We start from the raw sequence: 19,756 nt of genomic DNA on the forward strand, positions 1-19,756 counted from the left end.
TATTAAAAGAGTAGAACTGTAGAAACTAAAGTCAGAGAAAGGTCAACACAGTGCTTAAGAAAATTTGAGCCATAGCTATTGTTTATACAGTTCCACTCATTTAATTCTATTCTGGTGAATTCTAGCCTGGGTGTGAAATGGTTTCAAAAAGATCTGAAGGGCTAGTCCTGAGTTGGTAGGTGGCATAAATAATTTCTTTACCTTCCCATTTTCTTCAAGTGGAGTTAGGGTTGAAGGGTGCTGGATTAACATTTTTAAACACTGAAGGCGAGATCCTTGTGCGGAGACAGCAGCACAAGACCTGAGCGTGAAGGGGCAGAAAGTGGTGGTTCATCACTTTTATCTCCCACCCTCAACTGGGTGCAAATTAGAGCAGTCTCAGCGAGCAGGTCTCGCAGCTTGGGATCATTGGAGAACTCTGACCACGCCCACTTTCTCTAGCCACACCCCTGCTACTTCCTGTGCCGGGGGGGAAAGGCATAGGGCTTGCTATTCTAGTACTATGCCACCCCCGTCTCCAGGTCTGTGGGAGCAGGTTAAAAAGGCTCTGGTGGTCTTGTGTTCATGGACCAGAGCAAAGCAGTGGCCAGAATGTGGCCTTTAATTCTTCTAGCCATCAAGCAGGTACTGCGCAGGCAGCGGTAATGCTAGCTTCTCCATAATGTCTTGCTGACATGCCTTAAAGCAGACCGAACGGGAGCAGCTTTACTAGAGAGGGGGCAGTTTCTTCGCTATGCCAACACAGCCCTTGGTCACCGTGTAACGACTAACAAGGCTTCAAAGCTGGATGTGGTGCAGTCTTGTTCCTAGGCTGTAACCTGACTCAGTCTTTTCACTCAGGCCGTAACAGCGTTTAAATGCTTACTGACCTGGGCTGCATTTGAATTGATGAGCTAGAAGTCAAGATTCCATTCTGTGCCCTCTTTGTTGTATCTTAACTTGTCAACAAATGTCCATTTCATTTACCTTTTAGGTAAGTTTTTACTACAGGTAGTCCAGCATTGTAACACATGGCACAGGTCATTAACGGAAATCTGCCTGCTCTGAAAATGCATTCCTCGCTCAGAAATCTGCTTCTGACCTCCCTGCATCTGCTGGGAGAGAGTGAAACATGCTACAACCTAATTACAATTCCCAGCTGGTATCTACAGTGCTGGAAATTCATACACAGAGCTCCTGAACAAAGCTCTACAGAGTGTGTCAGCTGACTTACAAGAAGGGGAAGTGCAGACAGGGTCAGTATACACTAAATACACTTAAATGAATTTAAACCAGTGCTATGCTCTACTAATGAGCACCGAGGCTGCATGCTTTGTACCCTACCTCCTTTCACCCACTACAAACACCCAGAATTAAGAGAGCCACCAAACCCAAATAGGTTGTATTAAAAGAACTAAACAGTCACGGACATTATTTTGAAAAACATTTCTTTACTGGTTTTTATTAGCGCCAACTCACAAACTCCCAGTAAACAGTTTTCCCTAAACTTAATTCCGGGGACACTCATCATAGATATGCGGGGGGGGGGGGGGAGAAAAGAAAAGAAAACATACAGAAAAGATCGTTGTTTGGTAACTAAAACTGTGCCAATGTTATTTTATTAATCCCTGAATGTTCAGCATTGACCTACTGCTGTTGAACGTTGTATTCCGAATGGACAGGTCTGCTCTGCTCCATCTCTCGGGTTATGAAGCTAGAACATATTGAGCTGCCTGAAGGCCCTCCAGATGACTCTAGACATGGTTTTAAACTGACCTTTGCAAGAGGGGGGGAAAATAAAAAAGGCTGTAGCAGCTGTTGTTTTTGCAGTTGTTTAAAAATAACCCCAGAGATCGCTGGATACAAAATAGTGAACAAATATCCAGACATTTTACTTTTTTTTTTTCTCCAGTTTACTGTTGCCATAACTTGAAAACATTCAAAGCACGTTGGATCAAAAGAAGGGGGAAGGTGGAGGTGCAGCACAGCAATCATCAAGCAATTTTTAAGGCAAAATTTACTTCTTCCCATTGATTAAGAGTTGAAAACGTGATTTTTTTTTAAACGGCTAAGCATCATTATCGCCACTGGACAGCTAAGCTCAAGTAATTTAATCAAAGTTTAAGTGGAGTCAACTCAAGTAGATCTGAACATCGAAGAAGGAAAATTATGTAGTCCCAAGAATACTATCAGGAACTTTAAAAAATGCCATACGTGCACAATTCCTAGAGATTTTTCTCCTGGTGGTAACCGGAGCCTACTTTGAACCCCATTCAAATGTGAACACATACCAAAAAAAACAAAAATAAAAATGGATATCATGGCAGGCCTGTAAGAACAGCAAGGTTGACTATTACAAGTGCGGGCCAAACAGAAAGGTAAACCAACATGCTATAGAAAGCATCAGCATCTGCTTGGGGACTGAGTTACTTGCGCAACTTTTGTAAAAAATAAGAACAGCTCATATGGAAGAGGAAAGTGGAATGGAAAATAAAAAGTCCATTTTGGGAGAAGGGAAGGGACTTCTTAGCTGCACGCAAATAAGCCGAGTATTCTCTTGTTCGCCTCACCAGAATTTAGTTGGGTGGTTGTGCTTTGCCCCTCCCTTCCTGATCCAGGCAGATGATACCACGTGGCTAGTGCATTTACTCATTCTGGGCATCATAATTAGCACCCCCTGCTTTCTTCAGCTCATTCTTGATGTACTCCTCCTCCAGCTCTTTGTGGTCGCTGATCACAAATTCTTTGGCAAAGTTCTAAGAGAGATAGAGAAAAGGGTAATGACGTTAATTACCTGGGGACCAGAACCTGTTCACCTGTGTAAACACTGGGAGGCTGTTTCCATTGGAACCTCCTTTGGCCCAGGACACCTCAGGTTAAGATAGATGCAGGCTGCAACTTTTTCCTCCCATGCTTTGTCTATTTAGCCTGCAAGCTCTTTGGAGTAAGGACTATCTGAGGGGTGGACAAACTTTTTGGCCTGAGGGCCACATCTGGATATGGAAATCATATGGTGGGCCGTGAATGCTCAAGAAATTAACAATTCAGAGACATTCAAATAAACTTTATTTAATAAAGATACATTTTAGTGCAAATAAACATTAAACCTTACTTACTATTATAAATATACATACAAAACAACATATTCCCGAACTTAACCCCTTTCCACGCCCTCTTTGATTCATTTAAGCAATACAGCTGGCACTCCCTGGCCACCTCCTCTTTGTTTTACCCTCAATAATGGAAAATTAACACTACTAAAACAGCAGTGTCACGTAAGCAAACAAGTAGTAGGCATGTGAGCTTGCACGTTCCAGGCTCTAATGGCATGTGAGGCACGTTTAGGTTCTGCAGTCGCAGTAACACCCGTGCCCTCACGCAGGTCCTGAGCACAGGAGAGCGCCGGAGTGGGGCAAGCCCCCCACCCTGCTCCTCAAGGGCCAGATTAAAAGGTCAGAGGGGCCGTAGTTTGCCCACCTCTGGACTATCTCTTACTACACCTGTTCATAATGGAAGTCCCAATCTTGCTTGGTGCTTTTAAGTGCTACTGTAATAGAGATGGAAAGGCCTTTTTAGAGATATGGGACTTTGAAAAAAAGACTAGTTCTTACCCCAAATGCAGCACAGGTAAGATTTTTTCATTGAAGCCATTAATAGCACCTTGGACACTGCATAATCGTATCTAAATTAATAAGATTGTCCAATGATGCAGCTAATTGATGCAGCAAAGCCAGTACGACTGAAGACAGAACATGATTAGGTTCCATGCAGAAAGAACCTCTTGCAGATATTTTTGTTGCCATTCTCTGCCAGGGTCCCCCACCCCCATCACCCTTCCCCCAGAACCTTCGTGGCAAGAACAACTGGTCGGTTTTGCTCAGACCGGCTGTTTGAAAATTGAAGGTATCGGAAGCACTTTGTCATCACGAGTAAATGTGAACGTGAATTTGAAAGTGAAGTTTTTAATTGGTATTTCTGAGAACATATTGCGAGAGGCCATCTTGATCAGAAAAATCATTTCATGTTCTGTGTGGGAGGCTAATTTCCATATTGCTGGGATATGAATAAAAAAAAAATCACATCTACTGACAGTCAACCCTCCTCCCTTCCCCACTTTTTAATTGCTTTACAATCAGATATTGGGATCTTACACTGGCTCTGTGTCACCATGGCTACTTTAAACAACTGCTGTCATCATTCTACTCTTGTCCCAGGCTGAGCTTGGCCAATGCAAGAGAAAAGCTGTTCCAAAGACATTCTGCAGATTAGTTATGGAGAGCAGGAATTACTGCCATTCGATCCACCAGACTGCTGGGCTGAGGAAGGCTGTCCCCAGTGGTCAGGGCACTAGCCTTGGACTTGAGAGACTAGGGTCAATTCCCTGCTCTGCCACTGACATCCTGTGTGACGTTGGGCAAATCACTTAGCCTTTGTGTCTCAGTTCCCCCATCTGTACAATAGGGATAACAGAACTGCCCTACCTCACACAGGTGTTGTTAGGCTAAATCGATTAAACGGTGAGGTGCTCAGTTGCCACAGCAGTGGGGCCATATGAGTATCTAATAGATAAACTGATGTCTTGAACTGTCCTCTGAAGCATCTAGTATCAGTATCAGTCACTGAAGAGATTGGATACTGGACTAAAGGACCTCGGGTCTGATCCAGCCTGACAATTGCCAAATGTTCTATAGTCTCTCCACTTAAGGTTAACTCAGTATAAACTATTCTTTGGGACACTGGCTGTTGGTGCCACAGCAGAGATTCAGAAGAGCTGCAGAGGTATATATAGCTCACAAGAAGGTCAGTTGTGAAGCTCTAAAACTATAAAGTTGATGTGGGTTTTGTGCAAAAGAGATGTTTTTCAGAATAGACTGTGAAAGACGTTCCACAGCACCTCTTGGAAACTATTGCTACTGTACCGAAACAAGTCTACTGGTGCTGATTCAGCATTTTCAGATCACTAGTGAAATGTACTTCTGCAGGGGTTGGGTGCACGTGCACACACACACACAAATTGCCTCTTGCTTCATGTTTTCCCTTCACTCCCTAATCCTAATCACTTCCCACAGCTGGAAGCATTTCATTTATCTTTTCCCCATTTCAGACACTAACATCTATCAGACAATTAAACAAAAAGGTTACGTTCCCTTGTCCTCTGTGTGGCCGTGGATGCTTAATAGTGGCAGCACTGCTGATAAAAAGCCTGATCTCCCAGCTGGACCACATCAAGAAGTCAGCAGAGCCAGGATTCCTAGTTAATGAAAGCCCAAAACAGAAAGTCTAGCAGAACTGGGCAAGGCTTTCATGGGGAAGCAGTCATCTCGTTTGGGTATAAACTGTTCAGGAACAGACCATCCAAGACTCTCTGTATGTGTATAGGGAAGAAGAAGTGGGTTTTATATTGACATCAAATTCTACACCACTTGGAGACCTTTCATTTTGGCAGTTTCTCAAGAGCCTCAAATTGTACTGTGGGAGAAGGGAGAGAAAAGGGTCAGTTTGGAAAAGATTTGCCAATTTTTCATGGAAAAGGAAGGCATGCAGGCTGTGACTGATCCTGTTTCTCACTGCAGGAAACCCTCGATATTTAAAAGATACTTAAAAGGAAAAAAGCTTCTAGCAGCTAAGTGAAGCCTGGTCTGCTCTGCTTTAGTTTAAATCGCGGTCAGAAGGAATTCTGGAAAATGACAATGATTTGGCAGCGCTTCAGGCTCCCAGATCAAACCAGTTCCCCTTACCCACATAAGCAGATCCTTTCTGGTACAGGACAGGCCAACACTACATTCCCAGAAAGTAACTGACGGGTTGTGACTATTTAAAATTAAGTGTTTTGTGTTGAAAAGGGAGAAACCCAGAAGCACTTATTCCAGACTGCTGAGCATGGCTGGATTACAGAAGGGGGAAGGGACTATTTTAAGGCATTCAAGTTCCATGAGACTTACCCCGCTAAGAAACCCAAAGAGGTATTGTACTTCCAATTATTCTGCATGAAGCTCTGTAAAGGGGCTCATCTTTTGTTAATCCCAAGCAAACTGAGTCCTATCAAGTTCACTGGGCTGTATTACCACACCCCCTTGTGAGTTTAGCAGTTTCAGTCTGTTTCCCACTGGGTTAGTAAACCTTCCCCCTCTCCAACACAAAAGCTTGCTAGTGTTACAAAGTGTTATAAAAATGTAGGACTGGAAGGGACCTCACTGGGTCATCTAGTCCAGTCCCCTAATGAGACTTTTCCTCAACAGCCAGTTCTGCAAGTTCAGTCTAGATTCTGAAATTCACACTGGGTTCTTTCCTGCTTTATGCACCATCATCATCATCAGGAACCATGAGCCAAATGATGTGCATTATACATATGCTGCTGCTGAGGCATTACCTATGAACCACACCACAGCTGGGACAGAATTAGTGCTAAAGGATGTAGAATACCACAAGTTATTTCAGCTCTTTGTCAGTTGTCAGTGACTGAAAAGAATTTAACAGAATGGGATAGGAGAAGGGTAGGAAAGGTGAGAGAAGAAAAAGATTAACCAGAGTGGAGTAAAACCCAAAACATAATGCAACCCAGACAGTCAGTCAGTGGAGCTGGTCAAAATGTTCTCAGTTTCAACTGACCGTTTTTTTGCCCAAATTTCAACAAAAACTGGGAGGAAAAAGGACATGATAAAACAAAGAATAATTGTATTTCCTTTCAGACCTGCTCTTTAAAAAAAAAAAAAAAAACTACACCAAGCTAAGCAGAAAAATAAGTGAGACTCCATCTGCAGCAGTTAGAGGGACACACAATGTTTCTCCATTAAACAGCTGTCCAAAAGATGCAAGGGAAATGTTTTGTTGTAATTGGACAGAGTTTGAACAGATGCACAAGACACAACATGCGGGGTTAGAATGAGTTCCCAGGAGTTATCAGGGTAGGATATAACTTGCCGAGGCAGGTTTACACCCTCAATTTATTCTGTACTTCTTAGCTATTGTTATCCTATTAAATGGCTGAGATGCCTCCTGAGTTGACTCGTTTCCCCTAGAAGTGCGATCCAGGTCACTGCCATACTGAAGTCTTTACTTTGTACCGTTCTGTCTGCAGACACTGTCTGGGGTGTGCACGGTTCTTTGTGCTGGCTTCCTGTTCACTTCCAGGTGCAAGTCTAGTTGCTGGGGAACATCTTTAAAGGTCTGGATAGACTGGCACACAGGTGATAGAGCGGAAGTGTGGTTCAGTGGTTTGGGTGATTGTCTGGGAATATGGAGACCTGAGTTCAACTTCCTGCTACCTAAGATGTCCTGTGTGACCTTGTACATGCCATTTAGGGCAAGGTTGAGTCAGGCACCTAAATACCTTTAAAAATCTGGCCCTTAATCCCTCTGAAAATTGGAACACCACCTTCCCCAGAAGGGTGAGGGGAGGAAAGAATAAATATGTTAGATTGTGAGATGCTCACACACTACAATAATGGGGCCATACAAATATCTCAGATATAGCTGACACCACCTCCTGCCCTATATTCATTCATGCCAACGAAGAGCTGTCAATTCCTGGGATTAGACCAACAGCAGGACTTCCCCAGTTGAGGGCTCTCCCCCTCTGGAATTCACCATCCTGACTGTAGAGAGGACACAGGATGGTCCTACTTGGTATAGCCTATGAGTGATCTTTGCTTGGCTTAATGCAGCTCATTGTGGATGAGACTTATTTGTTGTTTCAAATAATTTGGCAATAAGCAAACTGGCTCCTATGGTGAAAGGTGCTTGATTATAGCAGCCCTGCTTCAGTGCAGAGTGGCCTACAGTAATTCTGTATGTGTTACAAGAGACTAAGAGGGTATAGTGGGAAGAAGGGAAGGGGGCTATGAGAAACAGGAAGGAAAGTCCTCCCTCTCTGTACACGCCCAGTTCTCTAATTCCTTTCAAATGAATGTCAGAATAGACTAGCTGATGCAGGCACAAAGCAGAACTCTGACTTGGGTCCTGGGGCTGTTTGCAAACCTCTTGATTTGCCTCCACACAAAGTCCCCCCCCCCCCAACATCAGCAGAGCCTTTAGAGTGAATTGCAGCTTTTGTATTCACTCCAGAGCCACCAGTGAGCCTACGGAGAAGGAAAACAATGTGGCTGTTATGTCCATGGACAGCAGGACTCAGTAATAACCGGAGCATCTTTGCTTTGCCTCTTGAATCATTTTACACAATACACAAAATAAAAGTGTACGCAGTGTACCACAATATGGGAATGCAGTGTACGTTCTGCTCTGCCTTTTGAGTGCTTAGCGGAGGGGAACGCAATAGAGACCAAAGCCCAGATCCTGCAAGCTGATCCATGCAGGCAGGCTCGTCTGCCTGCCTGGAGCTCCACTGACCTCCTCAGGACTCTATATGGAGGCAAGGGTCCACTCATCTGGTCAAATTCCAGGACTGGGGCCTGTATCTCCCACTTAGACGCAAGGGATTTATGCAACATTTCTGACCTGCTCTCCTCTATTAAACATCTGTATGGAAGAAACTTTGCGAAGGATTCTCCCTCCCATATGGACCCCTGAATGCTCTACTACAGGGGCCATAAAAGTTCTTTAGCCAACCAAGGCAGAATTTGCTTGGTGCAGGTATTGTGTAAGATTAGGTTGCCTTGCACAGGCCCCCTTATAAATCCTGGCATAAAGGTCGTGGCAGGGCTGAGGGCAGAAGGAAAGTTGTATCGCAGACAGCAGTAGTTCCCGAACTTGTTCCGCCACTTGTGCGGGGGAAAGCCCCTGCTGGGCCGGTTTGTTTACCTGCCATGGCCGCAGGTTCGGCCGATCGTGGTTCCCAGTGGCCACGGTTCACTGCTCCAGGCCAATGGGAGCTGCTGGAAGTGGTGGCCAATACGTCCCTCGGCCCATGCCGCGTCCAGCGGCTCCCATTGGCCTGGAGCAGCGAACTGCAGCCAGTGGGAGCCGTGATCGGCCGAACCTGCGGATGCAGCAGGTAAACAAACTGGCCTGGCCCACCAGGGGCTTTCCCTGAACAAGTGGCAGAACAAGTCTGGGAACCACTGGCATACAGCTATGCTGATAGTACTGCTGCAAAGCAGCTGAGCATGAGTTATAGCAACTCCTGGCTGCTTTAAAATTATGCCAGGTGGCTTGCAGTGGGCCCCACAGCAGCTCAGAATCCTTCCTAGAAGCACAGTACAGAATTCCCCCCTTATGTCTACTGGAGGCAGCTGCTGGTTTATGTCCAATTCAGATGCAACCTAGAGGAGGCATGTTCTTGGTGATCTCAGGCAAGTTATATACTCTCTGTGTGCCTCAAGTCCCTATCTGCACAAAGGGGATAGAATACTTCCTTCTTCTCATCCTTTTTCTTGTCTATTTAGTTTGCCAGCAGCTTGGGGTAAAGACCATCTCTCACTCTGACTGTGTGCGGTGCCCTGCATAATGGAGCCTTGATCTTGAATGGGGTTTCTAGGCACTAGAATAATAGAGGGGAGTTATTGCATTGTAGCCAGTGCCACAGCCACAAAAGGCACTGGCCCTACCATACAGGTGAAACCATTTCAAATGCAACATTTGCCAACCTTGGTATCCACCAATTCTGACTGTAGGGAGAAGCCAGTATCATCCTCTAGGAAATGTGGACCTTACCAATGGCAACTGTACCTGAGCTGATCTAACTTCTTACAAAAGGTCTTAGATAGGAAAAGGTGAGTCAAAAACTGAATTACTGAATATTGTTTATTCTGAGTTGAGAACATTAGACACTGAACTATCCTTATTAGACCAGGACTACAAGGTGGAGGAATTTCATCTCCCTTTGTTATAGCTATTATGTTAAAACACCAGCAGAGAAAAAAAGAATTAAAAATTGTCGTGTTAAGACAGACACAGAACTATTGTTTGAGTTAACAGACTATCCTCCCAGTCTCACTTGGGAGAGACTGATTCATATTCAGTAGAGGCAGCACAAATTACTCTGAAGGTCTGGTTATCAGATTGTGTCTCATTAAACAATTTTCTATGCTAGCATCTGAAGTGTTGCACAACACACACACACACCCCTCAGTTCAGAGTGAAGGCTCATCACTCTGACCTTAAAAGGAAGCAGCTTCCATTTTGTACCCTATGAGTCTGCATGGTGACAGGCTGCCTCTGCCCCTATAAAAAGGGTAATTTGCCTTGCCATTTTCAGTGGCGTTGAAATAAGGGTTCAGCCTGGTAATATTGAATGGGTTGATCTGCTAAGCCCGCAGCTCCTCTCTCAAGATACTTAGTTCTATGAATCATGGTAAATTACAGTCAGCAGCCTTTCTTCACTTACCACATCAGTGCATTTTCATCACCCCGCACCTCCACCTTAGCAGCAGATATGGTCTGATCTAAAGACAATTTCATTTGCAATTTAGAGAGAGTGGCCTCAGATCTTGTTTTTGGTATTTTAGCCTCTTCAGTTCCCCAACAGTAGAAGCAATGAAGAAATGATGAATTATTCATACCCAGGAGGGCAGTGAACATTTAGGCCCAGATCCTCTGGGGTTGCAGCCCAGGAGGACACAGCACAAGGAAGTGTGAGAGTAAAAAAAAAGTGTCCTTAAGGCATCTTTGTACTGCCCCAGTCCTGGGCCAGCTCTGGCCACACAACGCAAGTGAAAGCTGCCTGAAGGTTACCTTCACTTGTGTCAGCTGTCAACAGCCCCAGGCAGGCAACAGAGCAGCTAAGGGATCAGTGGATCCTCTTATCCAGCAACATCCTCTACGCCACCCACGGGCAATAGATACGGAGCAACAGTGGCTCTATGGCAGCAGTTGATCACCCTATGCTGGAGTGAGCTTCCAGCAGTCATTATAGCACAGATGAAGACCTTGAGTGGAAGTGACCCGGTAGTGGCCATTCCACCAGCTTGTAGGGATGCTTTGCACAGCTGGTGCAGTGCAGAGTAGCCTCAGTGCAAATGAGGAGCCAGGCTTCTTTCCCCCCCCAACCCCCCTGCACTTCAAGTTTATCTTCAAACTCCAGCAATTTCCTCATCCAAAGGAATTCCGTAAAAATCTAGCAGTTTTCCACCCAAATTTACTTTAGACAGACAACAGAGCATATGACCTTCTGGGCAGGAATGCTGGAGGAAACTGTGAATAATCAAGGTTTCCAGAAGGTAAATGCTGAACTAGCAAATGTGAACATTAGTACCAGGCACCCGATTTCAAAAAAAAGAGTTACACGCATCCAACCAGGGCCCGGGAATCCCTTTATTTATACAGGGCCATGGAAGAGCTTGGTGTTTACAGAACAAAGATTTCCTACTCTGAGGAGCTTAAAACCCTAATTTAAGAGGAGAATGACACAGATGAAGGAAGAGAAAAAAGGAGTTTCCCTGCCGCAAGGAGAACTAAGTCTTTTCTTTAAATGAATTTCTACAATCTGCAGAAAGGGAGGAGGCCACAGAGAGAAATGCTGGTACTACCAGCCATCTGCTCTCTTTGACACCCCTTTTGCAAACAAGAGCAGATAGGCAAGCAGCACACGTGTGGACATGGCAGCAGCAATCAGAGAGAGGCTGGACCTGATCCTTCACGGCCCTGTATCTCATGGAGTTCTCTACACCAGCTCAAGGGCGAGTGCAGAGTGGTGTAAAATCAGCATGGTAGCATTTGACAGCCTGGCTTCCAAAGGTGTGGGGGCAAGGCACTGTTAGGACTATGGTGCACAGGGCGGTCATTAGGCATCAGCAGAGTTGCCCCTTTTAAAACCCAAATGGAGCCTTTTTTTTAAAAAAAAGGTAAAGACAGCCCTCCTGTGCTAAGGCCATGTGTGCCAAGTTTCATCATGCAGGAATCTGAGGGAAGGTTCCTCAGAGGTTCATAATGGTAACACGAACAGCCTTAGCTACCCCAGCGCACGCTGTACCTTTCCACATCTCCTGGGTGCTCTTGAGCAAGGCAGGTCAAAACAATAGCTACAGAAATGGAGACAGCCAAGAGGCTGGATGTGTATTTTAAGCACCAAGAGACGGAACTCAATTATAAAAGCAGTAAAAATCTAGGAGAGGGCTTGGCTTTTTAAGCGACACAAAAAGCTTAAAGTGTATCACTAGTGTATAATTTTAAGTGAACAAGGGGGGGCCTACTCAACCAGACTGCCAAACCTGCAGCCACAGATCCACCCAGCCTGGGTCTGCTTTATCATTGGGACCTTTGCACTGAAAGGCACCAAACGTCCTGCGTTTGATCTTTGCTATTATAAATGGTGGCCTATAATAGGATTTGAACCGCAACAGATCTCTGAAACTCGGGATGAGTCCCTTCAGCCAGGGGAGTGTGTAATCCACACTAGTCCAGTGTAAATCTTTGTCCCCCCCTCGTGGTTGGACTACGTACACAGGTTTGAGGCTGTTACTGCTGCTAATTGAATGGACTTGGTCCGCCAGCTTAAGCGCTAGAGATGTATGCTTTTAGAGTCAGAAGTCCCCATGAATTACCCAGCCAAGGGCGTTGTTACATTCCTACACCACAAGGTGTGCAGCATGAGATGGAGTATGCTGACAGAGCTCCATCAAGTTCATTTGAACTCCAAGAAGCTATACTGCAGGAAGTCTCCATCCACTAGCCCCTTAATATCACCTTAAAAGGCACCCGTTCTGGGTATGTGTCTGCATGCCATCCACCCCTACTCCAAACCCATCCTCAGCTGACATTGCAGATGGGTTTGGGGCAAGTCACAAACCTGAATGGTGGCCTTCCAGCTGCGGTAGAGGGATGGAGGTGGAAATTGAATAGCCTGACAAGAAACCCACCCAAGGTTTACTTGAACTCCTCCGGTATAATAAGCATAGAGTGTGTGGACCTTTTGCCATAGTTTAAGATGAGGAAATTCAGCTCCATTGAAGTATCAATGCAACTGCGCTGATTTACACCAGCTGAGGATCTGGCCCAGTAATTTTACAATTCTTAAAATATCATCTCAAGCTTTCCACTTGCTTTCAGGATCTCAGCAGAAGCACAGTGCATATTGGCATTTGTTCAGCTTTTGAACAGTGCTCAGCCCATCGCTTGTAAATACGTCTACAGTGTATCATAGAACCATAGAGTTAGAAGGGACCGCAACGGTCATCTAGTCTAACCCCCTGCCAAGATGCAGGATTTGTTGAGTTTAAAGTATCCAAGACAGATGGCTATCCACCCTCCTCTTGAAAACCTCCAGTGAAAGAGCTTCCACAACCTCCATAGGCAGTCTGTTCCATTGTCCTCCTGTTCTTACAGTTAGGAAGTTTTTCCAGAGATTGAAATCTGCTATGCTGTAGTTTGAGCCCATTGCCTCTTGTCCTGCCCTCTGTGGCAAAAGAGAACAAACTTTTTTCCATCTTTTTTATGGCGACATTTCAAGTATTTGAAGAAGTCTATCATGTCCCCTCAATCTCCTCTTTTCCAAACTAAACATATCCAGTTCCTTCAGCCTTTGCTCATATGGGTTACGTTCCATCCCTTGGATCATCTTTGTTGCCCGCCTCTGGATCATTTCCAGTTTCTCTACATCCTTTCTATATATTGGTTACCAAAATTGGACATAGGACTCCAGCTGAGGCCTAATCAGCACTGAGTAGAGCAGTACTACATCACCTCTCGTGACTTGCATGCTATGCCTCTGTTAATCATAGGATTAGAAGGTACGGCCAGGGTCATCTAGTCTAACCCCTCTGTGACCTACCGGAGAATACCCAAGCAGGACTCCTTCTCATTGGAACTTGGGTCTTAGAGAAAGGTCGACTGTCACAAATATTATACCACAGCAAGTGCCCTTAACGTTTTACTCCAGGGTCCATGGACGGTTGTTTGAAACCCAGAGACTTGTTCTTATCATTTAAAACTCAAAGCTGTTATCTGCCATACAGAAAACACCTTGTGCCATACTGCTAATTCTGAAGGCATCCCTGTGTTAAGTATGGGTAGACGACACAACTCAATGTACCTAAGGGCTGGGCTGCAAGAGAGGCCACAAAATAGTGAGAAGCTCACACAACTGGTTTTTTTTTTTTTATGTCATTTCTCTTTCTAGAGCTCCTGTTACCCCACCCAATGAACCAAAACTGGGTAAAACTTGTGCTTTCTTGGCAAAAAAAATAAAATAAATAGATTTAATATTTCTGCTTGCATCCCCCTAGAGCTTAAGTCAATGGGGTTGACACTGGATTTGCACCAATGTAACTAGCAGCAAAATGTGGCCCCTTGTTTGCAAGATATTTAGTTCCATATTTCTTAGAGCTTTGTATTGCATGCTGGAAGTTTGTCCATTCACTGTCCCAACAGCTGAAAATAAGCATCAGTATGTTGTGTTTAAAAAAACAAAACAAAAAAATCTTGCAGTGTTAATGCCCTTTTCGCCCTTCTTTCTCTGGCTATATCACAGATATTGAAAGAGGGAGGAGGGAAAAAAAATGTGTCCACATCTACAGGTAGCTGAACCATTCAATGGAAATCAGTCACATTTATCTAGAAACATAAAAAAGGTATTTTGCAAAACAACTATAAAACTGAATTATTTCATAGGCTAGGATGTAGCTTAGCACTGAGAAGTGGGTAGATGGGATTCTGTGCATCTCGGTACTTAGGGTATGTGTACACTGAACTGTAAACCTGGGTGTGTGGGATCCGGGCTTGTGGATTTGGTGTGTACAAGCCAGTGCTTGAGCATCCACGCTACTTTGTAAATCTGGGTTTACAATTGCTGGACCCGGGTCTCACAACCATGCTAATATGTCCATGCAGCACTATGCAGATCTTTTGCTTTGGGTCTGCAGATCAAGCTGTGTCCACACTGCAAAATGACAGAGGTTGGACCCAAGTCTCAGTGGGACTTGGGCTCAGACCCACCAGATGGGTGGGTCCTCTGGGACCTGGGTCCTGAGTGCCTGGTGATCTGAGCCAGATAGATTCATGTGTGGACAGAAATGGGGGGTTGAGTTCAAACCTGAGTCTGAGCCCAGGTTTACACTGTAGTGTAGACATGCCCTTAGTGGTCCTCACTGCCATCGTACCGGACCACTTGAGGGGAATGGGAACAGGGAATGGGGAACATGGACAATTGCAAGGCTCTGCGGCATTAGAGCTGGGAACAGACTATTGGTGTCTCGAGTTAAGCCTGACTGGTGTGAAGGGCTTCAGAATATGCTTGCTTGGAAACTAACCCCAATAAACATTGCTTTGTCTGCGCTTTGAATTTCTGGTCTTTTGCCGCTTGCTGTCTGCGTGACAAAAAACCATGGAAGTGGGAGGGTGAAGGGAAAGCCCTCTAACAACTTGATTATCCACCTGGGGGCTACCATGCATTATCGCTCTGTCTTGCATCCTTTGGTCCTGCGGTTGGCTACTTCTCCAGGTCACTGTGGATTTTGTGGGGTTTATCTCAAAGTTAAGCCCATGTATACATGCCTGTTCGGCATTATGCATCAATTCAATGGAACATACCCACACGCCCCCCATGATACAGGTTACATTCTTTGGCACTCAATTATGACATCCACGGGGGGGGGGAAGAGCACAAAACTACAGTTCAAATTGCCTTAAAAGACCCCTCAAAATAGTTTGCTTAATGGAGGTAATTTTCTAAAGAAGGTGGATGAGAATTGTCAATACGTTTGGAGATACTTTGGGGAGGATCTCAAAAGAGATGGGTTTGCCTAATAATGTTGGTTTATAGCACAAATTTCCATAGTGTTCATATTTCAGGTTCAGAGTTTTTACTGGGTATATATTGATTAGCTAGAAGATTAAGGCTTTACATCAAAGCCAAGAGTGGTTAACACGCCAATAGCCTATTAAATCAAATAAGCTATTAAACAAGCAACCACTCAAGTTTCAAATGACATGTAACAGGAAGTTACAGATTGTTGTATGGGTCAGTTGTCAACATTATAGAATTTCTGCTTCAACTACAATTATACAGTTTCAGCTACTTCATATTAATAAAGCTTTGCTTCATCGCTACCATGTATAGTGGTAAACCTTCTGTTTCAGCATGAATCCTTCAGTGTAGTTTCCATGTTAGGACGTGTGGCATAAATGGGTATTTCCTAGGAAGGAGTTTTAATTTCAGCAGGCCTGTCACATTTTTGAATTATTTTAGGTTAAAATCATTAAGACAACAAACATTAAACTGTACATTGAAGGGACCTTCATTTTCATCCTGCACACTCCCCTCTCAAAGAGATTTCTTAATGTAGACAAATACTATGGGACAAGGTTGTTACAAGGAGGAGGATGAAAAACTGTTCTATCCTCAGAGGTTAACAAGGAAAATAAGCAATGGGCTTAAATTACAGCAAGGGCAGTTTAGATTGGACATTAGGAAAAATTATAATGTGGACAACTGATTCATACAATAGTCCATAACTTCTTGTTACATGTCATTTGAAATTTGAGTGGTTGCCTGTTTAATAGCCTATTTGATTTAAGAGGCTATTGGAGTGTTAACCACTCTTGGCTTTGAAGTAAAGCCTTGATCTTCTTGCTAAAAACTTCCTAACTGTCAGGGTAGTTAAGCACTGGAACAAATTGTGTAGGGAAGTTGTGGAATCTCAGCCATTGGAGGTTTTTAAGAACAGGTTGGACAAACACCTGTCAGGAATGGTCTAGTTATTACTTAGTTCTGCCTTGAGGACTAAGTAGGACTGGACTAGATGACTGGACTGCAGAGGACTGGACTAGATGACCTGTTGAGGTCCCTTCCAACCTCCTCTATGATTTTCAATAATCAGCCTGTTCTGACAGCTCGATGAGAAAGGATATTCTCAGGCACCAGAAAGAAGCAGTACATTTAGGGAACTTGTTTATCAAATGGGTCCCACCATAAACATTTCTTCAGAGGAAGGATATGCTGAACTGTAAATCTAGTCAGTCATAGTTGTGCTGCTGTTGGCTAGTATACCCTTGCATACAACAGCAATAGGAACATTTTGGTGGTCTCTTCTTGCCTTAAACTCCAAGACTGTTTTAACACCTAGTTCTGACACAGTGTTTTCAGCAATACATTTCAAAGCCCTTTACTAAGGAAGTCAGTATCATTATTCCCATTTTACAGATGGGGAAACTGAGGCATGGAGCAGGGACATAAGTTGCCCAAGGTTACTCTGCAGGCAACTGGAAGAGCTGGGAATAGAACCCCAGTCTCCTAACTCCCAAACTAGTGTCCTCTATGCTTCTATCTATTTTAGGAGAGAGGATCTGATATTTTATTCACAGCATTCCACAATGCAGTTTTCTAACAGCTGAAGTTCCTCTCCTCCTCAATTTAAGTCTACTAAGGTCCATTGAACTTGAATTTTGTGGGAACACAATGCTGTGTCAGAATGCCCTACGCATGCTCTAAATGGTTAAATTACACTTTGTGCTTGGACAGACAAATTCCACTGGGGAAACTTTCCAAGATGTGTGCTTAGTACACACATCTCCATGTTTCTGTTACACCCAATGTCAAACAGGAAACTATTCCAATCTAGTTAACTATTAAAAAGTTATTCGTTAATTAATACCGATTGCAAGCCCAGCCTTGCAGTCTATAGTCTCTGCACAGTGAGATAAGCCTGGAGCCTTCTGATGGTCTAAAATAAAAATCACGGATAAGCACGGTAGTGTCTTTCCTTATTATCTTTATCCAATTTAATTACCCAGTGCACTGCTATGCATGCCTCAATATTAAGGGCTTGTCTATACTGGCAATTTACAGCGCTGCAACTTTCAGAAGCATGTAAAAACAAGCTCCCCGTGTAGACAGTGCACCAGCGGTGGCGCTATGCCCCTCGTGGAAGTGCCCTTTTAAGAGCGCTCTCCCAACACTGCGCCGCGACCACACAAGGCACGTTAAAGCGCGACCGCGGCAGCGCTTTGGCATTGCCAGTGTAGACTAGCCCTAAGCGGTATTTATATCAGGCAGAGAAAAAACAGGGGCTAAGGGAGATATTTAACCAGGCGAGGACTGGAATGTGTACTTTTATCGCTCTCCTTACACCCATAAGCTTTGGTGGCAGCTAACAGTTCAAAGGTGCTCATTTTAACAGAGCACGCAAAGGGCGGATTAAGTCTTGGTGACAGTAAGGAGGGTGAAAAGTTAAAGTTTTAAAAAGAGAAGAGTTTTCTAAGGATGACCAAATTTCCCTCCCCCACCCCATGCTCTCAAAGGCTAGAAGCCGTGCAGGTCAGAAAGGTGGCATTACCTGTACTACTTCTTTGACCAGAGTTTTGTCAGTCCCAGTTTTAGCTCTCTGCAGGCCGCTAACGCTCTCTCCGATCCAAGTGATGAGGGCAAACTTGACTCGCTTGCTCATGGCATCCCCAGTGGTAAATCGGACAAATCCAAACAACCTGATATCATCTTTAAAAACAAAGACACAAAAAGGAGAAATCATTAGATGGGAAGACAAAAATATTAAAGAATTTGTCTTGGTAATTCAGATCAGGAGACCATCTAGCTATGCTCAGAATCAACTAACACTAACACGATTAGAATAGAGGAGATTGTGTGTGTGTGTGTGCGCGCGCGCGTGTGCGCGCACAAGATTTTCTTCCCATATTAGATCTGCCTTTCACTATTGCACTCTGACTAGGAGTTAGCTGGCTGGCACAGCTGTGCCATGCCAGCTGCTACGTTGTTAAGTTTGGAAGTGAGGAACACACTCAATTGGCCAGGTCTTTCAAGTCCACACAGCTGACCTGGAAGATGCATTTAGTCTTCAGCATGCAGGAAAGGGAAGACATTGATCACTGGCCCCTATGCTGTAAGCTGCTCTGGGAAGGTAGGAATCCACCTGTGCAAGGCAGTTTGCAGGAGAGGAGACCCTATGACCAGCTGCACCCCCCAAGCCTGATTGAATAAGCAATAAGAAAGACTAGTCAAGACCACAAGTTATGTAACAGAACTGCACAGCAACCAAAAGAACCATACCATATAGACCAAGAAAACAGCTCACTGAACAAAAACCAAGACCCGTAGTTGCTGAGGGCTAGATGCATCGGTATGCTGATTTCCCAGCCCACAAAATAAGACAGTTAGGCAGCCTTCAGTCAGTTGTGATCTCTTCTTCCCAGGGGAAACTTATAAAGAGTCCAAACAGAACAACAACAAAAACACACGGCCATAACAAGACAAAGATGGCAACTACAACTCCACACAGACCTTTGGACAGGGCTCCAACTTGCAGGGAGATGTTCCCAGGCAAACCTTCATATTTCCCCTGCTCCCATTAATGGGTCAGGGTTAATTGATGGCTGCATTAACCCTTTAAGGTCTGGGTTAGCGATTACCCTTGTGCCCTATCACAGTACCTCATGTTGAAAAGTGAGTGCTCGATACCTTTAGACCACCAGTGCTCTCGACTGAGAGCTCGCAAACTCTTTATTACTCTTCCCTACTGTCCCCAAGACTTCTGCAGATCCATATAATGAATTAGGCTAATCTACAAAGTCACTGCCCTGTTGAGAGTAATCCAAAGTCAGAGACCTGTGGATGTTCCAGTTAAGTGTGTGATCTACATGACCTGCAGACAGATCACTCCCTGCTGCTGAAAAACCCACAGGAGACGAAGAACTTCAAAAGGCATCTCATAGAAAGCGCCTTTGTTTCCTCCGCTCTTTCACTTGGCCATGGCAAAGAATCACAGAAAAAGATACTTCTCCCCCCCACATATGGAACAAGGCCCTTTTTCTGGAACAAGGCAAACAAGTGTTCAAAAATGAACAGACAGGCCACCCAAAAAAAATCACAACTGGGTTAAAAAAATCATGAGATTTCTAAACAGTAAATTGAGTCCATTTTTACCTTCTCATTTGA

At 44.4% G+C, this 19,756-nt stretch overlaps 1 protein-coding gene across 2 annotated transcripts in view; it reads right to left on the minus strand.

The window, feature by feature from the left end:
- Nucleotides 1-1,868: 1,868 nt before the first annotated feature.
- COTL1 (coactosin like F-actin binding protein 1) overlaps nucleotides 1,869-19,756 on the minus strand; it is a 32,767-nt gene continuing 14,879 nt past the window's right edge. For both annotated transcript variants that reach the window (XM_038368294.2, XM_038368293.2), the window contains exons 4-5: nucleotides 18,144-18,301; nucleotides 1,869-2,735 (exon numbers count right to left, since the gene is read on the minus strand). In XM_038368294.2, coding sequence (XP_038224222.2) covers nucleotides 2,625-2,735; nucleotides 18,144-18,301 — 269 coding nt within the window. In that variant the 3' untranslated portion in view covers nucleotides 1,869-2,624. The remainder of the gene's footprint in view (nucleotides 2,736-18,143; nucleotides 18,302-19,756) is intronic.

The sequence above is a fragment of the Dermochelys coriacea genome, chromosome 12, assembly GCF_009764565.3.
Source record: "Dermochelys coriacea isolate rDerCor1 chromosome 12, rDerCor1.pri.v4, whole genome shotgun sequence".
NCBI lineage: Eukaryota > Metazoa > Chordata > Testudines > Dermochelyidae > Dermochelys > Dermochelys coriacea.